The sequence below is a fragment of the Maniola hyperantus genome, chromosome 24 (assembly GCF_902806685.2).
Source record: "Maniola hyperantus chromosome 24, iAphHyp1.2, whole genome shotgun sequence".
NCBI lineage: Eukaryota > Metazoa > Arthropoda > Insecta > Lepidoptera > Nymphalidae > Maniola > Maniola hyperantus.
This window is the reverse complement of record NC_048559.1, coordinates 9,388,533-9,415,099: the sequence shown is the minus strand read 5'-3', so window position 1 is coordinate 9,415,099 and position 26,567 is coordinate 9,388,533. Positions and strand designations below refer to the sequence as shown.

The 26,567-nt window shown below is 43.8% G+C and overlaps 1 protein-coding gene across 1 annotated transcript in view; it reads right to left on the bottom strand.

The window, feature by feature from the left end:
• Window positions 1–218: 218 nt before the first annotated feature.
• Window positions 219–26,567, bottom strand: part of LOC117993456 (sodium-coupled monocarboxylate transporter 1) — a 41,762-nt gene continuing 15,413 nt past the window's right edge. Inside the window, exons 3-9 of the mRNA XM_034981255.2 lie at window positions 14,809–15,011; window positions 14,581–14,712; window positions 12,898–13,257; window positions 10,378–10,508; window positions 9,414–9,664; window positions 8,651–8,778; window positions 219–4,795 (exon numbers count right to left, since the gene is read on the bottom strand). Coding sequence (XP_034837146.1) covers window positions 4,495–4,795; window positions 8,651–8,778; window positions 9,414–9,664; window positions 10,378–10,508; window positions 12,898–13,257; window positions 14,581–14,712; window positions 14,809–15,011 — 1,506 coding nt within the window. The 3' untranslated portion in view covers window positions 219–4,494. The remainder of the gene's footprint in view (window positions 4,796–8,650; window positions 8,779–9,413; window positions 9,665–10,377; window positions 10,509–12,897; window positions 13,258–14,580; window positions 14,713–14,808; window positions 15,012–26,567) is intronic.

Below are 26,567 nucleotides of genomic sequence, written 5' to 3'. Positions count from 1 at the left end.
TTTTAAGGTAGCCTTAAAAAATTAGAGTACCTAATCAATTATTTTCTTCTTTACCCGTCTTATAATCGACCGAATTTGATATTAATCGAGAGCAGAAATTATAAGGTACCTACAATATGTGATGATAGTGATTCTAATGAAACATACCTAATTATAGGAAGCTTTAGATTATGTTAATTTAAATATAAATGTAGTATAAATTAATTTATTAATTAAACAACTAATAAAAGTGAAAGTAAAAAAATAAAAAAACTTAACTAAAACACGAAAGAAACAGTTTAAATAAGTATCTGTTAAAAAGAACAGTCAAAACAGAAGCAATGGAATTTTCAAGAAAGCAGAAAGTATTTTTTTTATTACAAAAGTGGCAATGCCGGATTTGACTAACAGTAAATCCTTATACCTACGTAGTTTCTGCACCTTAAAAACGATTCATGATGCTACCAGCAGTGTTGCTACTTTAATGTGGTCTGCAAACATCAGCTGCAGCGGAAGGAATAAAACAGTATCTTGTCTTATTTCATTAATCTACTAGAGAAGAAACAAAGTATTCTCGAAATTGTTGAAGAATTGACTTTGTGGTCTGATAATTGTGTCGGTCATAATCGGAGCATGATAATCGTTATGGCTTACTTATAATTATTATAAGGATTACCACACTAAAAGATGATAAATCACAAGCTTTATGCTAAAATGCAAAATGTACCTACGTGGAGTAAGATGTAATACATGCACAAATAGAAAAAAAGGGAACAGCTGAAAACAATGCAGATTACTAAACTAAGAAATTGGTCACAGTTTACAAGAACATGCGAAGGAAACAAAACTTTTTGATAAGTTTGATTTGGCACTACAACATATTTTTAAAGACCACATCCCTTTACAAAGGTGATATATCAGGACCGTTTGTTATATCAAAAAAAAAAATAAGAACGGCTGGGATTTTCAGATTTCGGAATATATTACCTGGCTACAACTAACGCAATAATGCTGGGTGTTATTATTTTATAAAAACTACTTTAAAGAAGACTTTTTTGTATTTCATTAGTATGTTATAGGTACATATAAACTTAAAATTCTTCCCCGCTTTCGCCCAATATACGACATAATGAGAAACCATTATCCACTGTAAAATATAACCAACTTTTGCAGTAGGCACCTGCTGACCTCCATTCTTACTTTACGTACCTAATCATTATAAGGAAAATCAGGCTATGTTGGCATGTTTTAGATTTCTATATTGATGTAACCGTCATGTATGCAATTCCACAAAAAATGTTTGGCCCACTGTAGGTTTCTAATTACTTTGTAATTTTTTTTTCCAATTTTTGCCCGTTGTTTTTAGTTAATGGGCTTTATTTGTGAATTTGTAAATGTTATTTTCATTCATTCAGAAGTCACAAGGTTTACACGGATGCAATGGTCAGACTATCGGGCGAATGCAATTATTATGTTTCAGATCTAACTAATCAGTTTCAGAAAAATCACATAGGTACATTGTTGCTATCTCACAAAACTCCTAAATGATTTTTGTGAGATAACTAATGTGATCTTTTGTCCGAATATTACTTATGTATAATCAGTTAAGACGTATTATGAAATATTAAGTAATAGATCCGACTTTTATTTCAAATTTGTAATAGTAAAAATTGCAGCCATAAAGTCGGTTTACAACTTATGCACACAATTTTTTAGCACAGTTACGAATATTACCAGCATAAAGTCGCATATCGTCCATTTTGAAGAAATTGTGAGTTTATATTTTATTTATTAATGATAAAGTATTTCTAGTAATGGTTAATGATAGGTACAGTTAAGTGTTAAATATTACAAAAACAACTGAAATTGTATCTCTAGTAGTTAAGAAATTATGACCCGATTTCCCTAGCATTTTTGTTTTGGCTCTCCTGAAAAGTAGCAAAAATCCACATCCGACCTTATGATACTAGAGTCGAGAAATATTCCATTGCGCTCATTGAGCCGGCAGGGATTAGTCGGGAGGCAAGAGACCTGATGGATTGACGCTGGTTCCCTGGGAACGGGGACGGGCGCTAATGTGGGACGCAACTTGCGTTGACACATTGGCCCCGTGTCATATCAGGAAGACAGCATCAAGACCGGGAGCCGCAGCAGAAACAGCTGAAAACGGCAAGCGGCGCAAGTATGCCTCTCTTATAGAGAGTTACATTTCTGTTCCATTTGCCGTGGAGAACCTGGGGCCATGGAGTCTTAGTGCTAAAAAAAAAAATTACGAGACATTTCACCGCGATTAATAGCCTCATCTGGTGACAGAAGGGCTGGCTCATTTTTTGCGCAACGGATCAGCCTGGCTGTCCATCGCGGAAATGCAGCCAGTATTCTTGGCACCATTCCACGCGGTCATGATTTATATAGTAATTAGATAAGGCTAGCTTTAAGTTTTATTGTAGTACTATAGTATAGTATACTAGTATAAACTACTTAGTCGGGCATCAAAATAAAACCATAAAATAATATCGGTTGAAATTCGTTTTAATTAATTTGCGTATTCCTATTTTTTAATCGAAATGTTTTATAGTTTTATTTTCCGTAGGGCTCCAGCTTCTTAGCATGGCTCTCGGAGAACTACCATTTAATGCAATGTAACGGATGCTGTACAATATCTTCTGGTCAGTAGGTACCTACGGTTGTGAATTCAACACAAAATACTATCCGTACCTACCTACTATACATATTATTACAAACGGTTTGTACAAAAAAAAATGTATTGAACTCTTAACTCACATAACTAGGTACATAATGTAATACTGAATATTATCACATAAGTACATAATGTTAACCTATAAATATTTAAAAAAATATGTTTTACAACTGTTATTTACATCGTTCGTTTAGAAATTGCCAGTTTTTTGGACATTAGGACCTCAGGTACTTTATTAAAAACATTTGATGACAATTTCTAAACAAGTCATCTATATTATATACCTAACAGGAAAAGATGACTGACTGACTGACTGATCGATCAACGCACAGCTCTAACTACCGGACCGATCGCGTTGAAATTCAGCATGCAGATAGCTATTATAACGTAGGCATCCGCTAAGAAAGGATATTTCAAAATGCAACCCCTAAAGGGGTAAAATAGGGGTTTGAAGTTTGTATGAAAGTCTGTCAGTTTTGAAGTGTCTATAAAGGTTTGTAGTTAATATTTTTGCAATTAGCAGTAGGTACCTATGACATATTTTATTAAGCTCATTATTATGTTAAAATCTCATAGTAAAAGATCAACTGTAAGCGTCTAAAATAGGGGTTTAAAATTTGTGTAGTCCACGCGGACGAAGTCGCGGGCATAAGTTAGTCAATAATTTAATAAGTAAATATTGTATTCTCAATTTATATTATTTTATAATACATAAGTAAATATAGCTAAATAATCCTTCTTAACTATCTTTTAAACATAACAAATATAAAACAATTTAGCAATAGGTACATTAAGTCATTAAATTTAATCTACTTCCTTTATATACCTACATATGTACATTTACAACGTTTCTCGATCGGTAACTATGCATTAAGGCATTAAGCATTCCACGAGGCCTTTTTTTAAACTTATTTCTCTTAAAATAATAATAAAATTAAATGCTCATCAAACTGCTTAAACGAAACAAAAGCTATCAGTATTAATTTACTCTTACTTATTCTCTTTGCGTTTCCCATTCTTACAAGTAGCTATGTAAGTATTTAAGGCTTACAAGTAGCTATGTAAGTATTTAAGGCTTACAAGTAGCTATGTAAGTATTTAAGGCTTACAAGTAGCTATGTAAGTATTTAAGGCTTACAAGTAGCTATGTAAGTATTTAAGGCTTACAAGTAGCTATGTAAGTATTTAAGGCTTACAAGTAGCTATGTAAGTATTTAAGGCTTACAAGTAGCTATGTAAGTATTAAGGCTTACAAGTAGCTATGTAAGTATTAAGGCTTACAAGTAGCTATGTAAGTATTTAAGGCTTACAAGTAGCTATGTAAGTATTTAAGGCTTACAAGTAGCTATGTAAGTATTTAAGGCTTACAAGTAGCTATGTAAGTATTTAAGGCTTACAAGTAGCTATGTAAGTATTTAAGGCTTACAAGTAGCTATGTAAGTATTTAAGGCTTACAAGTAGCTATGTAAGTATTTAAGGCTTACAAGTAGCTATGTAAGTATTAAGGCTTACAAGTAGCTATGTAAGTATTAAGGCTTACAAGTAGCTATGTAAGTATTAAGGCTTACAAGTAGCTATGTAAGTATTAAGGCTTACAATAAGGACACACAAGCAATGTATTCCTTACGTTATTCACAATCCATATTTATATTATGTTTTGACGATCACATTATCTATTCACTTTAATGTTACATTGAATACTGGCAAGTGTTTAGGATCACTCCGAGTTCGCTTCGCGCGAATGTCGGACGCTCGTCAAACAAAGCGTGTCCTGGCTCTACGACGAGAGCTGGCAGCGGGAGTGTGACGCGCCATCATAGCCTCGTGCGCACGGTCCGGGGGGAGGCGGAGGGGGAGGGGGACTCCTCCACGACGACGGTCTCGTCCGTCCTCTCCTCCGGCATCTTCTCCTCGCGGCGGGTGAAGGTGCGCCTCTTGCCGGGCAGGCGGCGCGCCAGCCTGGCGGCCAGCGGGTGCAGCAGGCGCTCGTCGAAGGCGTCGGCGTCGTCGGCCGTGAGCGCGCCGACGAGCACGCCGACGAGGACGCACGTGACGGTGCCGATGACGGCGTACCACATGTACGACACGGAGTACATGCGCATGAGTGCCGTGAACCTGCACCAACGAACAAACACATCAGTTGGTGCTTCTCGGAGCCGCGATGTCAGTACAAGGTGTAACCGACGAGGCGTCATCGAGACAAGTAAGTGAACGCCGACGTGGGCGCGGGTCAGGTCGCGCAGCGCGGGCGCAGCGGGAGCGGCGAGCCCAGCGTCGCGTTGCTGCACTTCTGCACAACCACACAACACACACGTACGTACAGGGCGGAGTGGTGGGCGGGGCGGTCGACGTGGGCGCGGGTCAGGTCGCGCAGCGCGGGCGCCAGCTGCGCCAGCGTCTGGTTGACGGCCAGCGGGAGCGGCGAGCCCAGCGTCGCGTTGCTGCACTTCTGCACAACCACACAACACACACGTACGTACAGGGCGGAGTGGTGGGCGGGGCGGTCGACGTGGGCGCGGGTCAGGTCGCGCAGCGCGGGCGCAGCGGGAGCGGCGAGCCCAGCGTCGCGTTGCTGCACTTCTGCACAACCACACAACACACACGTACGTACAGGGCGGAGTGGTGGGCGGGGCGGTCGACGTGGGCGCGGGTCAGGTCGCGCAGCGCGGGCGCCAGCTGCGCCAGCGTCTGGTTGACGGCCAGCGGGAGCGGCGAGCCCAGCGTCGCGTTGCTGCACTTCTGCACAACCACACAACACACACGTACGTACAGGGCGGAGTGGTGGGCGGGGCGGTCGACGTGGGCGCGGGTCAGGTCGCGCAGCGCGGGCGCAGCGGGAGCGGCGAGCCCAGCGTCGCGTTGCTGCACTTCTGCACAACCACACAACACACACGTACGTACAGGGCGGAGTGGTGGGCGGGGCGGTCGTCGTGGGCGCGGGTCAGGTCGCGCAGCGCGGGCGCAGCGGGAGCGGCGAGCCCAGCGTCGCGTTGCTGCACTTCTGCACAACCACACAACACACACGTACGTACAGGGCGGAGTGGTGGGCGGGGCGGTCGACGTGGGCGCGGGTCAGGTCGCGCAGCGCGGGCGCAGCGGGAGCGGCGAGCCCAGCGTCGCGTTGCTGCACTTCTGCACAACCACACAACACACACGTACGTACAGGGCGGAGTGGTGGGCGGGGCGGTCGTCGTGGGCGCGGGTCAGGTCGCGCAGCGCGGGCGCAGCGGGAGCGGCGAGCCCAGCGTCGCGTTGCTGCACTTCTGCACAACCACACAACACACACGTACGTACAGGGCGGAGTGGTGGGCGGGGCGGTCGACGTGGGCGCGGGTCAAGTCGCGCAGCGCGGGCGCCAGCGTCTGGTTGACGGCCAGCGGGAGCGGCAAGCCCAGCGTCGCGTTGCTGCACTTCTGCACAACCACACAACACACACGTACGTACAGGGCGGAGTGGTGGGCGGGGCGGTCGACGTGGGCGCGGGTCAGGTCGCGCAGCGCGGGCGCCAGCTGCGCCAGCGTCTGGTGGACGGCCAGCGGGAGCGGCGAGCCCAGCGTCGCGTTGCTGCACTTCTGCACAACCACACAACACACACGTACGTACAGGGCGGAGTGGTGGGCGGGGCGGTCGACGTGGGCGCGGGTCAGGTCGCGCAGCGCGGGCGCCAGCTGCGCCAGCGTCTGGTGGACGGCCAGCGGGAGCGGCGAGCCCAGCGTCGCGTTGCTGCACTTCTGCACAACCACACAACACACACGTACGTACAGGGCGGAGTGGTGGGCGGGGCGGTCAACGTGGGCGCGGGTCAAGTCGCGCAGCGCGGGCGCCAGCGTCTGGTTGACGGCCAGCGGGAGCGGCAAGCCCAGCGTCGCGTTGCTGCACTTCTGCACAACCACACAACACACACGTACGTACAGGGCGGAGTGGTGGGCGGGGCGGTCGACGTGGGCGCGGGTCAGGTCGCGCAGCGCGGGCGCCAGCTGCGCCAGCGTCTGGTGGACGGCCAGCGGGAGCGGCGAGCCCAGCGTCGCGTTGCTGCACTTCTGCACAACCACACAACACACACGTACGTACAGGGCGGAGTGGTGGGCGGGGCGGTCGACGTGGGCGCGGGTCAGGTCGCGCAGCGCGGGCGCCAGCTGCGCCAGCGTCTGGTGGACGGCCAGCGGGAGCGGCGAGCCCAGCGTCGCGTTGCTGCACTTCTGCACAACCACACAACACACACGTACGTACAGGGCGGAGTGGTGGGCGGGGCGGTCGACGTGGGCGCGGGTCAGGTCGCGCAGCGCGGGCGCCAGCTGCGCCAGCGTCTGGTGGACGGCCAGCGGGAGCGGCGAGCCCAGCGTCGCGTTGCTGCACTTCTGCACAACCACACAACACACACGTACGTACAGGGCGGAGTGGTGGGCGGGGCGGTCGACGTGGGCGCGGGTCAGGTCGCGCAGCGCGGGCGCCAGCTGCGCCAGCGTCTGGTGGACGGCCAGCGGGAGCGGCGAGCCCAGCGTCGCGTTGCTGCACTTCTGCACAACCACACAACACACACGTACGTACAGGGCGGAGTGGTGGGCGGGGCGGTCGACGTGGGCGCGGGTCAGGTCGCGCAGCGCGGGCGCCAGCTGCGCCAGCGTCTGGTTGACGGCCAGCGGGAGCGGCGAGCCCAGCGTCGCGTTGCTGCACTTCTGCACAACCACACAACACACACGTACGTACAGGGCGGAGTGGTGGGCGGGGCGGTCGACGTGGGCGCGGGTCAAGTCGCGCAGCGCGGGCGCCAGCGTCTGGTTGACGGCCAGCGGGAGCGGCAAGCCCAGCGTCGCGTTGCTGCACTTCTGCACAACCACACAACACACACGTACGTACAGGGCGGAGTGGTGGGCGGGGCGGTCGACGTGGGCGCGGGTCAGGTCGCGCAGCGCGGGCGCCAGCTGCGCCAGCGTCTGGTGGACGGCCAGCGGGAGCGGCGAGCCCAGCGTCGCGTTGCTGCACTTCTGCACAACCACACAACACACACGTACGTACAGGGCGGAGTGGTGGGCGGGGCGGTCGACGTGGGCGCGGGTCAGGTCGCGCAGCGCGGGCGCCAGCTGCGCCAGCGTCTGGTGGACGGCCAGCGGGAGCGGCGAGCCCAGCGTCGCGTTGCTGCACTTCTGCACAACCACACAACACACACGTACGTACAGGGCGGAGTGGTGGGCGGGGCGGTCGACGTGGGCGCGGGTCAGGTCGCGCAGCGCGGGCGCCAGCTGCGCCAGCGTCTGGTTGACGGCCAGCGGGAGCGGCGAGCCCAGCGTCGCGTTGCTGCACTTCTGCACAACCACACAACACACACGTACGTACAGGGCGGAGTGGTGGGCGGGGCGGTCGACGTGGGCGCGGGTCAGGTCGCGCAGCGCGGGCGCCAGCTGCGCCAGCGTCTGGTGGACGGCCAGCGGGAGCGGCGAGCCCAGCGTCGCGTTGCTGCACTTCTGCACAACCACACAACACACACGTACGTACAGGGCGGAGTGGTGGGCGGGGCGGTCGACGTGGGCGCGGGTCAGGTCGCGCAGCGCGGGCGCCAGCTGCGCCAGCGTCTGGTTGACGGCCAGCGGGAGCGGCGAGCCCAGCGTCGCGTTGCTGCACTTCTGCACAACCACACAACACACACGTACGTACAGGGCGGAGTGGTGGGCGGGGCGGTCGACGTGGGCGCGGGTCAGGTCGCGCAGCGCGGGCGCCAGCTGCGCCAGCGTCTGGTTGACGGCCAGCGGGAGCGGCGAGCCCAGCGTCGCGTTGCTGCACTTCTGCACAACCACACAACACACACGTACGTACAGGGCGGAGTGGTGGGCGGGGCGGTCGACGTGGGCGCGGGTCAGGTCGCGCAGCGCGGGCGCCAGCTGCGCCAGCGTCTGGTTGACGGCCAGCGGGAGCGGCGAGCCCAGCGTCGCGTTGCTGCACTTCTGCACAACCACACAACACACACGTACGTACAGGGCGGAGTGGTGGGCGGGGCGGTCGACGTGGGCGCGGGTCAGGTCGCGCAGCGCGGGCGCTAGCTGCGCCAGCGTCTGGTTGACGGCCAGCGGGAGCGGCGAGCCCAGCGTCGCGTTGCTGCACTTCTGCACAACCACACAACACATTTACACAAAGTCATGTTTATAATTTCACCACACTGCTACAATCAAAATACGAAGTTGATCTGGATTTTCTCAAAAAGTATAAAACTTACAACTATCAAAAATTATTCTTACAGAAAGTACGTTTTATGATGATATGATTAAAATGAATGGAAACTCATTCGGATTAATCAATTAATTAAGTGTTTATTGAGGATTTTACAAAGAAGAGTCGTTTTCGAGCCTTGTTAATCGTTAGTAGTCATTATTATTATTATTTATTTATTTATTTTTTAATTAGAACGGCCATAAAGCCAATTACACTAATTAAACTATGAAATGAAAAAACAAACTAAAGCCAGAAACAAAGAAAAAAATAAAAAAAGCTTTTGTTCAGTATTCAGTATTCCCTCCTCTTGCTGCCAGCATCCTCGTATCCCTCCATCTCACGAGCCTGAGCGCCGAAATGTGGGCATATGCCGGAATAAAGTGAAAATTAATTCCTTCATTTGAAAGCTCACTGGACAGTGAGTCAGAATTTTGTTACAATAACTTGTTAAGATCATTGTATGCTCCAACAAATGAAGTTCCACATGACCAGCATGATGCAGCACATGGAGGCTGGTGCCACTACATACCTCGACGGACAGCGGCAGCATGGCGACGCTGTCGTTGACGTACAGCAACCGGCCGGCCGCCATCCACGCCGTGATGGCGTGCGAGGCCAGCATGCCGCACAGCGCGCCGCGCCCGTTGGCCACCGGCGCCAGCGCGGCCAGCAGGAACACGCCCAGCATGGCACCCGACGTGGCCGACGTGACCAGCAGTGAGCCCTCCACCACGCCGCCCACCAGCCCCACCGCCAGCGACAGCGCCATGATGCACACCGCTGCAACACCAACCGTGCACTTACTCTGAGCTATGACATGCTAAATTTAAAAATTAAGTACCTCACGCCGTGTCTGTGAAAAGTAGTAAGACGCTGTCTCCGTGAAAAGGACTCGTGATTTAAAGGTTTTAATATCAATTATTGCGCTCTAATCACCATTATTTGTTGAGATTAAACTAACTAGGTTAGATGGTTGGCGCGTGTCACTACACGGGGTGGTTGGAGGCGACCTAGGTAGGGTTGTCGGTTGAGGATCAATAATTGTCGGCCATCTGTATCCAATTTGCCGACATAATAGAAAGATGGTGGAGTCGACATATTATCTTAAGGTAAAACTAGATAGGTGTGGAACAATTAAAAACGTTTTTCTTAAAAAAAAACAAAGAATCAAGGAAAAAAGAAAGATAGAGATTACTCGGTTCCTTGAAAAACCAGGCATCCACCTAAATTCAAAACCAAATTTTGGCCTCGGCAATAAATCTCAACCAAGATTGGTAAACTGTGAATAAACATTTTACCAATAAACAAAGGAATAGACATTTTATATGCACAAGTGTCTGTGCAAATTATAGATGCACTCATTGAAGGAATCTCCACTCCCATAATCCAATGGAACGGCAATCTAATACGATCGGGGAGAGATCATATTGCGCAGATTCAACCGTTTTACGTGGCCAGCACCAACTAGTCTGCTTCGATGGATCAGTACTTACCGTACATGACTCCGATGATCTTGATGATGGTGAGCTGCTGCTGGTTGCTGATGCCGCGGAAGGCGGGCGCGGCCGACACGAAGTCCTCCCACGTCACCGTGGACAGCGAGTTCACGTTCGACACCAGGAAGCTGGAGTCACACAAGCAAACATCGACTTAACCTTCCAAAGTCACTAATGAATCATTAGGATATCATGCTAGCTAGAGCCACTTGATTACATAGGGATAGGTACTATACAATCAAGAAAGAAAGAAAGAAAGAAAACTTTTATTTGATCACAATACCTACTACAATAAACCTTAAAAGCTAATTAAGTTAATCTACATAATTAAACTAATAACAAAAAAATATAATAATAAAAAATAATACCTATATATATACAAGTACGTGTGACCAAATATAGGTCTCCCACTCAGCATCATGCTGCAGCAAGCTGCAGCGCTGGTTTTCAGTGGGAGCCTTAACAAGTGAAGTCACGGACGATTTACCTAGTACAGTATATTATAAAAATAAAATACGCAAACAACTAAACTAAGGTCTGAACAAGTAACTAAAAAAAAAAAAGACAAACAATATAAGAAAACTAAGACCGTACATAAAAAAATAAAAAAATAAATAAAATAAATATGAGAAGAGGTATAACGGAATTATTATAAATGATGATTGTAAAAACAATAAGTGCAATATAATATGTGACATAAGTGCTGAAACGATAGGTGCTGATCCGAATAGTATGAAATGATTAAGTAATTAATTTTAACTTGTAATTTTTTGTTGTATAAGAAGATAAGTTTTTAATTTAGTTTTAAAAGTTCCAAGAGATATTGACGATTTTAACGGCGGTGGTAGATCGTTCCAGCACTTAGTAGCTGCAAATTTAAAGCTTCCCTTAAATGCCGCTGTTCTATGCCTTGGTGTAGATAGAAAGAGGTGGGAATTTCGTGTAACGCGTGCTGACTTATCACCAAACCACATTAGTTTCTTACGCAGGTATTCTGGAATTCCGTGTTTAAGTACCCCAAAAAGTAGCGTGGCAAGATGTAGCTTTCTACGTGCTTCCATCTTCAAGAGATTTACTTCGTTAATGTAAGGAGTGACATGTGAGCGTGGTGGAATATTGAAGCAAAACCTAGCACAGGCGTTTTGAACACGCTGAATAATCTTTTTAGTCCTACTAAGGAGACGAGGTCCATACACCGTGTCAGCATAATTTAACCTTGACAGAACAAGTGATTCGCACAAACGTATTCTTAGCTTTACACTAATATAGGGCCTCATTTTATAAAGCAACTTTAGGCGATATAAGCTATTACGGACAGCGTTAAGGATGTGAGTCTCGAAATGTAGTGTGGTGTCAAAAACTACTCCCAAATTTCGAGCTTCTCGTACCTTTTCAATTATATTATTATTAATTTTTATTATAGGATTGAGCGAGTTTATTTTAGCAACAACACTTTTGGAACCCAATACCATACATTGAGACTTACCAGGATTTAGTACTAAACAGTTCCTTTTTGACCACATATGTATTTGCTCTAAGTCGGAATTAAGTTTGGATTCAGCTGCCGCTGTGTCTATGTCACCAAAAGAGATGTACAGTTGTGTATCATCAGCATAAAGATGGTACAAGCAATGATTAATGCAATTTGTAATGTCAGCTGTATAAATTGCAAACAATAGGGGGCCAAGAATGGATCCTTGAGGAACTCCTCTGATCACAGGAGATAAATTTGAGACTGAGAGTGTGCTATCATTTTTAATTACTTCAACAAACTGCACTCTATCGCTTAGGTAGCTATCAAACCATTTTACAGTTGGGTTGTCGAATCCGTAATATGATAGCTTGGAAAGAAGAAGAGTTGTATTCAAAGAGTCAAAAGCTCTTGAGAAATCTAAAAGAACAAGCAACGTACCCATACCCTGATCTTGTGCCGTCAGGATGTCATCTACCACGGTTGCAAGAGCGGTAGTGGTGCTGTGTCCTTTTCTAAAGCCTGACTGGAAACTTGGTATTATCTTATTTTCTTCCGCGTATTCTGTTAACTGCAGAGCCACGACCTTTTCTAAAATTTTTGAGATGCAGGGCAGGATACTGATTGGCCTCAAGTCTTTAAAACTAAGGGCTTTCTACATCGCCCTCTCGGTCACCCTGAGCCATCTCATGAGGTCAACAGTAGAATTTAATGTTTTGAAGATGCAAGACTTCACTCGTATATCGCACTATTTAGGCTTTCATCTTCAGAACTTGAGGAATTTCGGACGAGAAGACATTTCTAAACATGCAAATTGAGTAAATGAAATCCAATAAAATATAAAAATAACGTATTCAATTTCTAATAGAATCCAACCCCGAAGTCAGATAATACTTAAATACTTTTTTTACAATGATTTACATTATCTTACCCATTTCCAATAATTGAATCGGTCTCAATAAAAACTTTAATGGACAGGCGCTACAAATCCAAAATAACAATGAGCTTGAAACTGAAGTCCGGTTCTTGCCTGAGCTCGAACTCACCTCAACGCCCCATTGAAGAGACTGCCCAAGAACAGTCCCAGCATCCCGGGCAGAAACGCGAACTGATCCTGCACGTAGAACGGCAGCACTTCGTCCGGGGCGACGATCCTGCCGGACGTCAGGGGGTCGCAGTACTTGTACACGGCGTAGATGGCCATGCCCACCACCCACGACAGGCTGAACAGCACGGAGACGGCGGGCACGCTGGCCAGCAGCGTGCGCCGCACGCGCGCCTCGCTGGACATGGAGCAGTAGCGCTGCACGAAGGTCTGCTGGCAGCCGTACACGGACACGGACATGAACAGCTGCCCCACCAGCGCCGACAGCGTGTCCACGCGCACCGTGGGGTCGCCCGTGAACCTGGTGCGGAAGGGAATCGTGTTTACAGAGGAGGGGCAGCCGTACACGGACACGGACATGAACAGCTGCCCCACCAGCGCTAACAGCGTGTCCACGCGCACCGTGGGGTCGCCCGTGAACCTGGTGCGGAAGGGAAACGTGTTTACAGAGGAGGGGCAGCCGTACACGGACACGGACATGAACAGCTGCCCCACCAGCGCCAACAGCGTGTCCACGCGCACCGTGGGGTCGCCCGTGAACCTGGTGCGGAAGGGAATCGTGTTTACAGAGGAGGGGCAGCCGTACACGGACACGGACATGAACAGCTGCCCCACCAGCGCCAACAGCGTGTCCACGCGCACCGTGGGGTCGCCCGTGAACCTGGTGCGGAAGGGAATCGTGTTTACAGAGGAGGGGCAGCCGTACACGGACACGGACATGAACAGCTGCCCCACCAGCGCCAACAGCGTGTCCACGCGCACCGTGGGGTCGCCCGTGAACCTGGTGCGGAAGGGAATCGTGTTTACAGAGGAGGGGCAGCCGTACACGGACACGGACATGAACAGCTGCCCCACCAGCGCCAACAGCGTGTCCACGCGCACCGTGGGGTCGCCCGTGAACCTGGTGCGGAAGGGAATCGTGTTTACAGAGGAGGGGCAGCCGTACACGGACACGGACATGAACAGCTGCCCCACCAGCGCTAACAGCGTGTCCACGCGCACCGTGGGGTCGCCCGTGAACCTGGTGCGGAAGGGAATCGTGTTTACAGAGGAGGGGCATCCGTACACGGACACGGACATGAACAGCTGCCCCACCAGCGCCAACAGCGTGTCCACGCGCACCGTGGGGTCGCCCGTGAACCTGGTGCGGAAGGGAATCGTGTTTACAGAGGAGGGGCAGCCGTACACGGACACGGACATGAACAGCTGCCCCACCAGCGCCGACAGCGTGTCCACGCGCACCGTGGGGTCGCCCGTGAACCTGGTGCGGAAGGGAATCGTGTTTACAGAGGAGGGGCAGCCGTACACGGACTCGGACATGAACAGCTGCCCCACCAGCGTTGACAGCGTGTCCACGCGCACCGTGGGGTCGCCCGTGAACCTGGTGCGGAAGAGAAACGTGTTTACAGAGAAGAGCAGACACTGAAAATCTGATCGAGCTATGTTTTTAGTTCAAGAAAAGGCCTAAGAGATAAATTAGGTATCGGTTTGACTATGTGGATCTTTGCCGAAGGTCAGTATTTCTGATCCAGCGAGTCAACTCCAAGTTTTGGAGGTATTTATGGCTCGTACGTGGTCTCGGTCTCGTTACCGTTGACAAGTAGAACAGCTCCAAGGCACTCACTTGAAGAAGCCCAGCCGGCCTCCGTCCACGTTGTCTGCGAGCACGCGTGCCGGCCCGCCCGCCGTCACCGTCGCCTGGATGATGAAGGCGCCGCTCACCAGCACCATCGTCAGCGTCTGAATCACGTCCGCTCTGGAAAATAGCACGCGTTCATAAGTATCATTGTCTTCTGCAAAAACAACTTCTGCTTTTCTCCAAAATAAGTTTGGAAGGAAGAACGCCTCGTACCTGATGGCGGCGGCGAGCCCCCCGAGCAAGTTAAACACGATGGCCACGATGGTGAGCGCGGCGGCGGAGGCCCAGTGCGGCAGGTCCAGCACGGCGTGCAGCGCCACGGTGGGCGTGTACACGGTCACGGCCAGGTTGAGCGTCTGCCGCAGCAGGAACGTGGCGGCCGCCGTGCGCCGCACCCAGCGCGAACCAAACCGCATCTGCAACACAGCACTGCGTGTGAAGAGCTGGCGAACATGCAGCTGGCACGTGTTGGACTCTCGAGTGTCAAAATAATTGGTGTTCTTTGGTAGGGCAAATTTGTGGAAGGGCGCTGTGAATGAGTAACTGTAAAAGTTGTTTTGATTAGCTGTTTATTCGGTTAGTTTTTTTGTATCGTTCTAATATAGATAAAAATTTAATTTAACATAAGTAACACAACCTAGCGGCGCGAACAATAGTTAATGCTGGTTAGAAGTGTTGATTCTTAGAAGTAAATGTTAGAAGTGAAGGTTGAGGGGTGGAGGAGGCTTTATAGGTAGGGCTAGTTTAGATTAACCTTGTCCAGTTACTTTATAATATATGAATAGTTTGACTGGTCTGTGCTACATATTGTACTGAGATGGTCACCCATAAATTCACCTAATTTATGACCGTGTGAAACACGAAGCTATGGCGTTCTCAAAACTAAAGCAATAAACTTAAAACAAAGTAAAAAACAAAAAGGCAACCATAAACTTCAAAATAGCAAAAACAAACTATCGAAATTAGAGAGTACGTTTGGTTAATAAACCCGTCAGAAATTGCGAGATTTATTTTAAAATTTCTGGCTAAATACAGCAAAAACAAATAGCTAATGGCAACCACATGTTTGGAAATAAATGACAGACGACAAGTGTCTGGGAACTGATGTAGACAGACTTTTAAAGGTGGGGCCTGGAGCACATTTTATTTTTCAGCCAATAGGGTACTTTGTGCGTAAGATTTGGACAAATCAGAGATCGAGGCATTTCCCCTGTGAATTTTATGTTACAGAGCCATGGGAGTGGAGAGACGAAGTCACGGCATGGCTTAAACTAGGACTGGGAGATCGACGAATCATTCAAGTTACGACCTCGGCTCGAGTCGGAAGTGAAAATTCCAGTCTGAGCTTAGCGTTCTCGTCTATTCGAGATACCTTGATCCTTCTTTGTAAAGTTGTAGTGTAGATTAAATTATAGTAAAGTGTATTGTTAAAATTTATCTTGAGAAACAAGTATAAGGAATTATAAAGACAGTGTGTTCGAGTCAGCGGCGGTCTATTAAATGGTGACGTACTCGATTTGTATAACTTTAACTGTATTATCGTAAGCAATTTCACAACTTTAGAATAAAAGACATATTAAAATTAGTAAATTCAAATAAGCTCAAAACCAGAGAAAATGAACAAGTTTTCACGCGAATACGTAGGCCTAGATATATTATATCAATATGTTTGATTCGGAATAAATAGTTGTGAAATTGACTTCGAGTGTACCTAGAATAGTTGCTAAAGTAGATTGTGTATAAAATATGTACAGTGTGTCCTAGGCCTATTTCCTTTTAGACAAGCACAGAGTAGAGATATAAATATGTATAATCATAAGTTGTAAATAAAACCAGAGCTGTAGGGTTTTTTTTTTTAAGTGTTGCTTTTCCCCTACTTAGTTAGCATGCTCTAGGAAGCAGCACTTGGCGAACTTCAGACGAGAAAATTCGTTTGAACTTCGTCTAAATAATAAAACCCAAATTCTCTCCTTTTTTATTTCTAAAATAATCAAGTGTATAAATAGCAATTTATCCACCTGAAATAAAAACTATTGAGTAAAATGTCGTCTTTTCATTGCTATTATTTAGATCCTTCTAGGAGAACTCGGATAATGGAGGATTAATCAAGTCGGGAAGGGAGTCTGTCAGTCATAGTATAATTATAGTAATACCATAAAGTTATAATACCTCATGTGCCTGACTAGACTGAAACCGCTCCAATATTAGTGTTCTCTCATATTACCTATATCACGATTCTTACTATTAAGTAAAGTTTAGGCTAGTTCCTTTTTTTTCAGCAAGCTGACTTCACTTTCACTAACGCAGATAGATGGAACGACTTTTTGTCAAAAGCAACATTGACTTGGTAGGCAAAATTGCACAAATAGTTTGGATAATGTGGTGTGTTTTAAGCTATCAGCTACCACGGTACTGTCATCATCATCATCATCATCATCATGAACAACCCTCACCGACTCACTACTGAGCGCGGGCTTCACAGAGAACTCTCGGTTTGCGGGTTTACCTCACGATGTTATCTCTCTACGGTGAACCAAGTGATATTTAATTAATTTGAATACATACAACTACGAAAGGCTAAAGGTATCTGTCGAGTTCGAACCATCGAACTTCGAGTAGATGGCAGACGTTTTAACATTGAGGATATCACGACGTATAAACAGTATGCTGTGAAGGGGAACGAGCATCTTCGGGTAACGGGACAATGGGTAAACAATAGAGCAGGTACAGACCTTTTTTTTTCTTGTGTCTTTTCTTTTTGAAAGAAGAAAGAAAGAAAGAAAGAAAACTAGTTTATTCATCTTATGCCTAAGGTAGGTCCAAACAAACTTAAAATTAATGGTTAGTAGGTAGTAGTTAGTAGATAATAAGAAGTATTTAATAATTAATTTAATCTAAAATTAGTTCTTGCACCCACTTGGCACAAGATGAAATGGCCCCAGCTCAGCATTAATGCTGCAGGTTTTAAGAATAAAACCTGAGCGCTGGTATTCTGCTGGGACCAACAAGAGTGACGTGCACGAGCTTAACAGTCCTCACCAACATCTGTGATTGCCAGGATGAGTTCGATTGAACGGAGCTAAAAAATAGTCATTGTGTGTATGGCGTGTATGAGTATTTGTAAGAGTATGGCGTGTAATTAAAAATCTTAAAACTTGCCGTTTTATATAAAGGTAATAGAAAGGCAAAGAAATAAATACAAATAAAAGCATAATTAACATGTATGATATGTATGGTATTGACATGAGTTATCTGCCGAGATAGGTACGGGCAAAGTGTTACTTAAAATTATGTGTGTAGGTACCTAAATGTAGCAAATAGCAGCTTCAAGCGACCTAACTAAACAACCTTGAACTAATTAGAGTTTTTTGATCGTTTAGGAGTCTCTTCTTTAGATTATTCTTAAACGCAGGAACTGAACTTAAATTTCTCAGAGGAGGAGGAATATTATTCCAGCATTTTGTGGCCAGATATCGAAAACTTCCACGAAAAGCTGCTGATCTATGACGTGGCCAGGTGAGCCTTTTTAGTGGTCTTCGAGCATTGAAAGCTGGTAAATGCCAAGATAACTTATTATAGAGATAGTCCGGCGTTTTGTTCTTGATAACACCGAACAGTAGAGTGCTGAAATGCAGTTGAATACGCGACCTCATATTGAGCATATTAGCATTATTTAAATAAGGAGTCACATGGGTACGAGGAGGTATATAGTAACAGAATCTAGCACATGCATTCTGGACTCTTTGAATAAGTCGCATGGACCGTTGAAGTAAGCATGGGCCGTAAACACTAATGCAATAATTCAACTTGGATAGAATAAGTGCCTCGCACAGCTTAGTTCTCAGATCAGTATCGATATATTCTCTTATGTTGTACAAAATTCTAAGTCGATAGAAGCAGTTTCGGGCCACTTCTTGTACATACTTTTCAAAATGAAGTTTCGCATCCATGGTGAGTCCCAAATTTCGTGCTTCGTAAACCCGTTCTATGGAGGCTCCATTTATATTAATTTTGACCGTGTTGAAACCAACATCTAACACTTGCTTTTTGGTTCCTAGTATGAGAAATTTCGACTTTGTAGGATTTAAAACTAATGAGTTTTTCGATGACCATTGATTAATTCGCTCTAAGTCACTGTTAATTAATTCTAAAGCACAGTTAACATCCTTAGGTAAGAAAGACGTGTAGATCTGTAGATCATCTGCATAAAGATGATATTTACAGTGTTCAATATTTTTGACTATATCTGCCGAATAAAGAATAAAAAGAAGTGGTCCTAAAATAGAGCCCTGAGGAACTCCTCTGTTCACTGGTTGAACCACGGAGTTAAGGTATGAGCCGTCCGCTTGCCGCAAAGAAACTAGTTGTTGTCTGTTAATTAGATAACTATGGAACCAATTTATACTATTTATATCGAACCCGTAATAAGAAAGCTTGGATAGGAGAAGTGTTATATTTATAGAGTCGAATGCTCTAGAGAAGTCCAAAAGAGTTATAATAGTGGCCATGCCAGAGTCTTGGGCGGCTAAAATGTTGTCAATAACATCGAGCAAGGCAGTGGATGTGCTGCGACCCCGTTTTGCACCGAACTTCGGGGCAAATGTGGCTGGCGAACTGTGTGACACACGAGGCATTATTTTGGAAGTAATTAATTTGATACTCCGACGTATAAAAGTCTGGTTTTCCCCAGGCTAAAGGCACACGGTTGATTCTGGCGGCACCCGGCGGTGACGACTCGGGCAACCCAAACATGTCATGTCTTATCCGGCTGGGCTACCCGAACGTTAGGTTGGCCAACCTAATACATAACTGAACAAATATATACATATATACAAATGCCATGGTGCTGAGGCTAGCTTCCGAGCTCATAAAAATAACCTTGCTCCCATACAAGGCAATTGAACGCTTCGTAGCGAAAAAGGGTAGTCAGCCGAGGCCTCGATAACAATGGAAAAAGGCTAGTTTCTAGCGTAGGGACTTCCCCTGCCTTAAGACTCGTCAGTCGGTATAAAGTGATGGCCCAAACTGGCTAAATACACATTGTTCAGAATTAAAATCAATTACTACTAAACGAAACAAGTGTCAATTGTGACACATGACAAGACATGACACTTGTCAAAACAACATTCAATGTCAATCAATGAAAAAATCAATTCTCATCTTTATCGTGTCTTTATCTAACAAAGAAAGTTTTCCTAAAAAGAGATGCGCATCTATTAACCGTTTAAACAAACAACTAAACATCAATCCCAGCAAGAAAGGAAGAAAGAAGCCAAAACCAGTGAGTTAAACAAAATTTTCTACGAGAACTTAGCCATTTTGGTCTTCGAACCGCACGTTATAATAATCTTTGTTGAACCCAACATTGCATACAGGCAAGACGAAATACGAGCTAAGAACTAAGAATCAAGGTACTTAAGTCCTAACAATTATGTCCTAAATCGGTCTAGATTCCCTTATTTGTCCCATCTTATTCGCATAGCATACAAAGGCGAGCAATTGTTTAGATGTAATAACGCGGCACATGGCCGGCCCGCCATTGGACATTCGATTATTATATTATTTTCATTGTATTTCTGTTGTAATTCAATAGATTTTCCAACTTAATTTGATCAATTTACATCTAATTACATGATTAATTTATAGTTTTGAACAAGACACTTTTGATTACAGTTAATTATTATAGAATATTTTCATTTATTAATACAATTCCTTGTTTAATTTGTTAATTTCTATACACAATTAAAATGTCAAAATTACACGAATTAGTGAAGAAAAGAGGTTCATATAAGGGTCGATTAACTAAATTTGAGAATTATGTAAGTAGCTTAAAGAGTGTATCTGACTGCAGTCAAGTTGATAAGTTAGAGTTGAAGCTTCGCATGAATAAAATAGAAACTATATACAATGATTTTGATGAGGTCCAAACGAATATTGAGTGCTTGTTATTGTCTGAGGAGGAACATCAGAACCAGTCTCTTCAGAGATCTGAATTCGAGACTCAGTACTTCTCAGCAATGGCAAGGGCTCAACAGCTGTGCGACTCATTCAAAAGAAAAGAAAGGTCATTCAATCATGGTGATAATGTCTCTGTTTGTTCTGATTCTTCCACTAGTGATCAGGAGAGTGTTGTGAAAGTGAAGCAGACAAAGAGTGTTATTAGGGGAGTGAAATTACCTACAATAAACATACCCAAATACAGTGGCGATTATGGGAACTGGCTTGAGTTCCGTGACACTTTTATATCACTTATCCATGATAACCCGAGCATTAGTAATATTCAAAAGTTTCACTACCTACGTGCATCTTTAGAGGGCAGTGCAGCTCAGATCATTTGCTCATTAGAGTTTTCTGCATCTAACTATTGTTTAGCGTGGAATGCACTGTGCGAGCGATTTGACAACACACGTCTTTTAGTACAAAACCACATTAAGGCTATTTTCGAACATGAACCTATTAAAAGGGAATCAGCTACCTCTCTACGTGTGCTCATTGATATGTACAATAAAAACTTACGTGCATTACAAATTCTCGGTGAAACAACCGGATCGTGGGATACTCTAATAATTTTCATTATTTGTCAAAAGTTAGACAGCCGTACTTTGCGAGATTGGGAGGAACATAAGGCCACCCTCAAACTAGTAAATTTAGAATCTTTTTCCAAATTCTTAAAAAATAAGGCTGACTTATTAGAAACTATTGAGAACAATAACAACAAGCCGGAAACCACATCTAGGTCTCATATTACTAAAAATGTCAAAAGTTTAGTTTCAGTTGCGAACCCTACACCTAAAATTTTTAAATGTCCGTTGGACCAAGGAGAGCATCCACTTTACAAATGTGATTCATTCATACGCATGAAGGTACCAGAACGCGAACAGTTTGTAAAAACAAACAAGTTATGCCGAAATTGTTTTAGGTTAGGACACACCGAGCGTTTATGCAGGCTAGGCCCATGCCGTCAGTGTACCCTTAAACATAATTCGCTGCTGCATCCTAATTCTGCCCCTGACTCTTCTACTCCACCTGCAGCTGCGACAAGTCTCTCATCATCCTGTTGCCTACCCGTGTGACGTTGTAAATTTTGAACTACTAATTAGCGTTTCGCTTTTAATTAAAATCTATTTTGTTCAAAGTATGTTGGTGCCACCTAGCATCAAGGTGCAGAACTACGCGTGGGTCGATGTTCAGAGTTCATTCGAGCCACAATAGATGGCGTTTGCTTCGTTGTCAATTGTCGTAAAAATAAAACAAAATAATTAAATAAAACCATAATATCATTTGTTTATTGTTAAGTCATTAACAAAACGGTTCTTATAATATATCCTTAGGTTCCGCAAATATTCAAAAATGAATTGGCTTCATGATCAAACTAAATGAGAGCGGCCACACTCGGGTTGCGTCTGGCAACACCGATTGGTGAGATTTAGAATTTTTCTGGAGTCAACATGTGAAGACGAATTTTTTCGTTCCAGGAAAATCTCACTCCTTTTCGCCCATGGCTTCGCCTGGGAAAATACAATTGTTATAAATTTAGTCATCCTAACGTATTTCAATGTTTCATCAATTATGTTCCAGTTACTTTACCTTCCCAAATAAATGAGGATAATGGGTTGTGGGTGGACTCCTGAAAACCATTGGTGGCCAGGAGTTCAATAGGGTTTCCGTTTGCGTTTCCGTTTTTAGTTTTTCGGTTTTCCGTTTTTTTTTGCTTTCGTTTTCCGTATTTATTTCTTTTGCACATTCACGTTGGCAACTTAATTTCTATGGATAAGACTTGGTGAAAATCTTTGTAAGGAAACATTTCGGTTGTGAAGAATCAAGTTAAATTGAGTTTTGGATCTTGGCCGATGCCGTCCAGCTACATTGCAGTCTTCGCACCTACAAGTAAGCAAATGTTTGTATCCTGGAACAGTTTAGTGAACCTTCTTAGTGTATGTGTACAGTAAGAACCCTGTCTTTACTACTGAGCTTTTATTTTGAAACAATTTTATGAATTTTACTGTGTCATTGTCTATTCCATGCCAATGGCATCTTAAATTTAAAACATAGATTTTATGTACTATCTACCTAAGGCATTCTAATGTATCTAAATTAAGTCTTGGCATTAAGCTAGAATAACTAAGCATTATTAGCCATCATTATGTATTAAGCGACCCCGGTAAAAGTTACATTAAAAACAATTTTGCCTAACATCTAGCAAATTTCATTTATAACACCTCATATACATTACAAGGGAGTCGACGGCTAGCTTCTATTCTTTACTAGGTAGATAGATCAAGTAAAGTAAATTATTATTTTCCTCTAATCTTTGTAAGGTGGTAGATTATTCCGTATCCGGGTATATTTCCATTCCGCCCAATTTACCACCCTTACAAATGGCGCCCGAACGTTTTTTTATATAGTTATTTCAGTATATTTTGAGAAATTTTGTGAATTTTATGAAATGTACTCCGCTGATTGTACAATTTTCTAAGTGGTGACACATTGCAAAGAGCTCTAAGCTGTTTTTTTTTTATGGTTAACTAACTAAATAATAACTAATAGTTAGAAATTTTGTCTGATAGGTTAAGTAATTTTCTGAGTATAGTCCAACATTGGTTTTTTCTTATTTAATTAACACTTTATAAATGGTGCTTATGCCGTTCAATTATGTTATTTGACTTACCTTTGAGGTGTATAAGTGAATGTTTGCCTTCAGTTTAGTAATAAACATTGCTTAACTGAGTTGTTGTTGGGTATTGCTTTCAATAGTAAGTACATCTTATGTTTGAAAATTCCGGTAACTTAGTATAATTAAAGTTTTGAAACGCTATGTGCCGTTAACTAGTTACACACATACATTTATAAATACTAAGAGTTACAACTTGTGAAACTAAATATATAAACTATATTCAGAGATTACATTAAGTTCAAGTATGAAGTTATGAACAATTTTTTTTGTCAGTGACTTGATACTTCATTATTTTGTTGAAATTTTGTTTAGAGCTGTGTTAAGGTTATGATAAAAGCTACTTCACACACAAAACATGTTAAGTTTAATTGAATGCTGGTAGTTTAAAGTGACATTTAGAAACAGATTTTGTTGTATTTTAGGTTATGTGTTAAAAGTGTAAAGTAACAGCCATCAAACCATTGCACAATCTCTTTGTTTTTTTTGAAAGATAATATGCTAGTCAGAGTTCATTGCAACTTTGTTGCCTGTTTACTTTTGTAATTGTAAAGGTTGTAACACACTGTGTACTCATAAAGGTGATACTGCACCTTACAATCATTTATTCAATTTTGGGAAGTTTTATTTTGTTATATTTTGTTTACTATAGTAATAATATGTGCTTGTATTATTAACAATATTTTGGAATAGGAACATAATTGATAAAATAGTTAGGATAGACTTAAGAATATTGTTTTTGTTGTGTATTTTGCTTGTGTATATTTAATAGTTTAAATAACTTCTTTTGTGTTTGTGTTTAACCAATTGGTATAAGGCTAAACATAGACAGTTACACAAGCTCGATATTTTGTTAAATGTGTTTTGACTTAACACAATGGAACAGACTTTTGCCCAGTTTCATTCACTTTTGAAGGACGAATTGTGTTATGAGGTATCCATTCGTTCCGAAACTCCAGCACCTACAGTGCTAGGTTTAAAGAAACAGTTAAAACAATTAATTCAGGAAATTCCTTCTGAATCAATTTTAGAGACGGATTTCACTTCTGAAAGTGAGTTAGGGGTTATTACTAAAAAACTTCAAGACTTAGAAGATTTATTAAAAAAGTGTTCTGACACTAAAGATAGACATGCCCTCTGTAGGTCTAAAGCTTTAGCTTCACATTTGTACTTTAGAATTTTGAGAATACAGTGTTCCGAACTCAGCTTAATAAGTAGGAAGAGTGAATTACATACAAAGTTGCAGAGTTTGATTTCCAGATTAGATGCTGACAATGAGTCGTCTCACGACGAATCACTGGATTCCGAGAGTACCGCCGTTGACTGCACTGGTGATAAAAATGTTGCCAAGTGGAAGTTAAATTTCAACGGACAGGGTGATCCGCGCAGTTTCATCGAACGCGTTGAGGAATATAAAAGATCTTATGGCGTTTCAGATGGAAAATTATTTGTTTCTGCATTTCATCTTTTTACAGGCCGAGCATTGTTATGGTACAGAGGCAACAAATGTCAAGTTTCGTCTTGGTCAGAATTGAAAACTTTATTTTTAGAGGAATTTGATGCAGTAGATTATGACTACAGGTTGCTAGGTGAAATTCGAGCAAGAACACAAGGCTCTGAAGAACCGGTGTCTATCTATTTCGCTGTAATGTTTGGCATGTTTTCAAGGTTGTCAACACCACTTTCCGAAGAACAAAAGTTACAAATTTTATTACATAATATTCGCCCTTTTTACTCAGAACAATTAGCTCTTGTTGACATTAAGTCTGTCGCAATGTTGAAGGAAAAGTGTCGCAAACTAGAGGCTGCGAGGCAGCGTTCCGCCTTATTTTCTGAGCCTACTAACAGTAAGGCAACTTTAAGTTCAGAGTTTGCTTACAAACAAGTGACAAAACAGATAAACACACTTTCAGTCACACCTGCACCTAAGGTTGATACAAGTAAAGGCACTGATTTTACGAAAACAAATAAACAACTATGTTACAAGTGCGGCAAGGGTAACCATTCCTTTAAATTTTGCAGGACAGTTCCGAAATTTATTAGATGTTTTTCGTGTGGACGTCAGAACTTACAGTAAAGACATGTCCAAGTTGTAGTAAAAAGGCGATTAGTAAACCCGCTCCGGACAAAAATTCAAAAAACTAATTAGTAAGAACTGTGCAGAGACACAAGTAAAGACTTGGTCATTAACAACAAAACATCCCTTTTACCTGACACAGTTCTGTATTCAGTGGATAAACGAGACTTTAGGCCACATTTAAAGGTTTTTGTTGACGGTTTTGAGATTACAGGTTTACTAGATTCCGGTGCTTGCGCGTCAATTTTGGGTAACCAGGCGCACAAGGTTTTTTGAGATTCGGTTATAAACTGCATAGCAGTATTGATACCACATTTTCAGTGGCAAATGGAGACAAACTTGATTGCATGGGTTATATGTTTATTCCGATTACTTATAATTCCGTAACTCACATAATAAAATTTTTTGTAGTACCCTCTATAATAGCGGATGTTATTTTTGGCTGTGACTTTTGGAAAACATTTCAGTTAGCCCCTGGCATTTTTGATAATTTAGAATTAATTAAGGCACCTTCTCAATTTTACAATATTTGTGCGATTGATAATGAACAAATTCATACCATCACTTCTTTTGAAAACTTATCATCTCAACAGAAAGAATTAGCCCAGTCTGTAGTAAATAAATTTTTAGATATTTCTTCAGAGAAAATTGGATTGGGTAGAACAAAATTAATTGAACATGTTATTGACACCGGTGATGCCTTGCCAATAAAAATAAAACAATATCCACTTTCTCCCGAAAAGAAGGAAGCTTTAAGTAAAGAGTTAGATAGGATGCTGGAAATGGACGTAGTTACTCCGAGTGAAAGCCCTTGGAATAACCCAGCAATTTTAGTGAAAAAGGCAAATGGAGACTGGAGATTTTGCCTAGATTGCAGGAAATTAAATTCAGTGACAAAGGGGGATTCATACTCAATACCGTACATTCCACAAATTCTAGATAGCTTGAAAGAGGCAAGGTTTTTATCATCGATTGATTTAAGTTCAAGTTTCTGGCAAATTCCATTAGCTAACGACTCTCAGGAAAAAAACCAGTTTTACAGTTCCTGGTAGAGGGTTATTCAAATTTAAAGTCATGCCGTTTGGCCTATGCGGTGCACCAGCACGACAGCAGAGGTTAATGGACCAGTTATTTAATCAAAATTTTTGTAGTGATATTGAAAATGGAATAGTATTTTGTTATATAGATGATATTGTTATTTGTTCTGCTGATTTTGAAACCCAT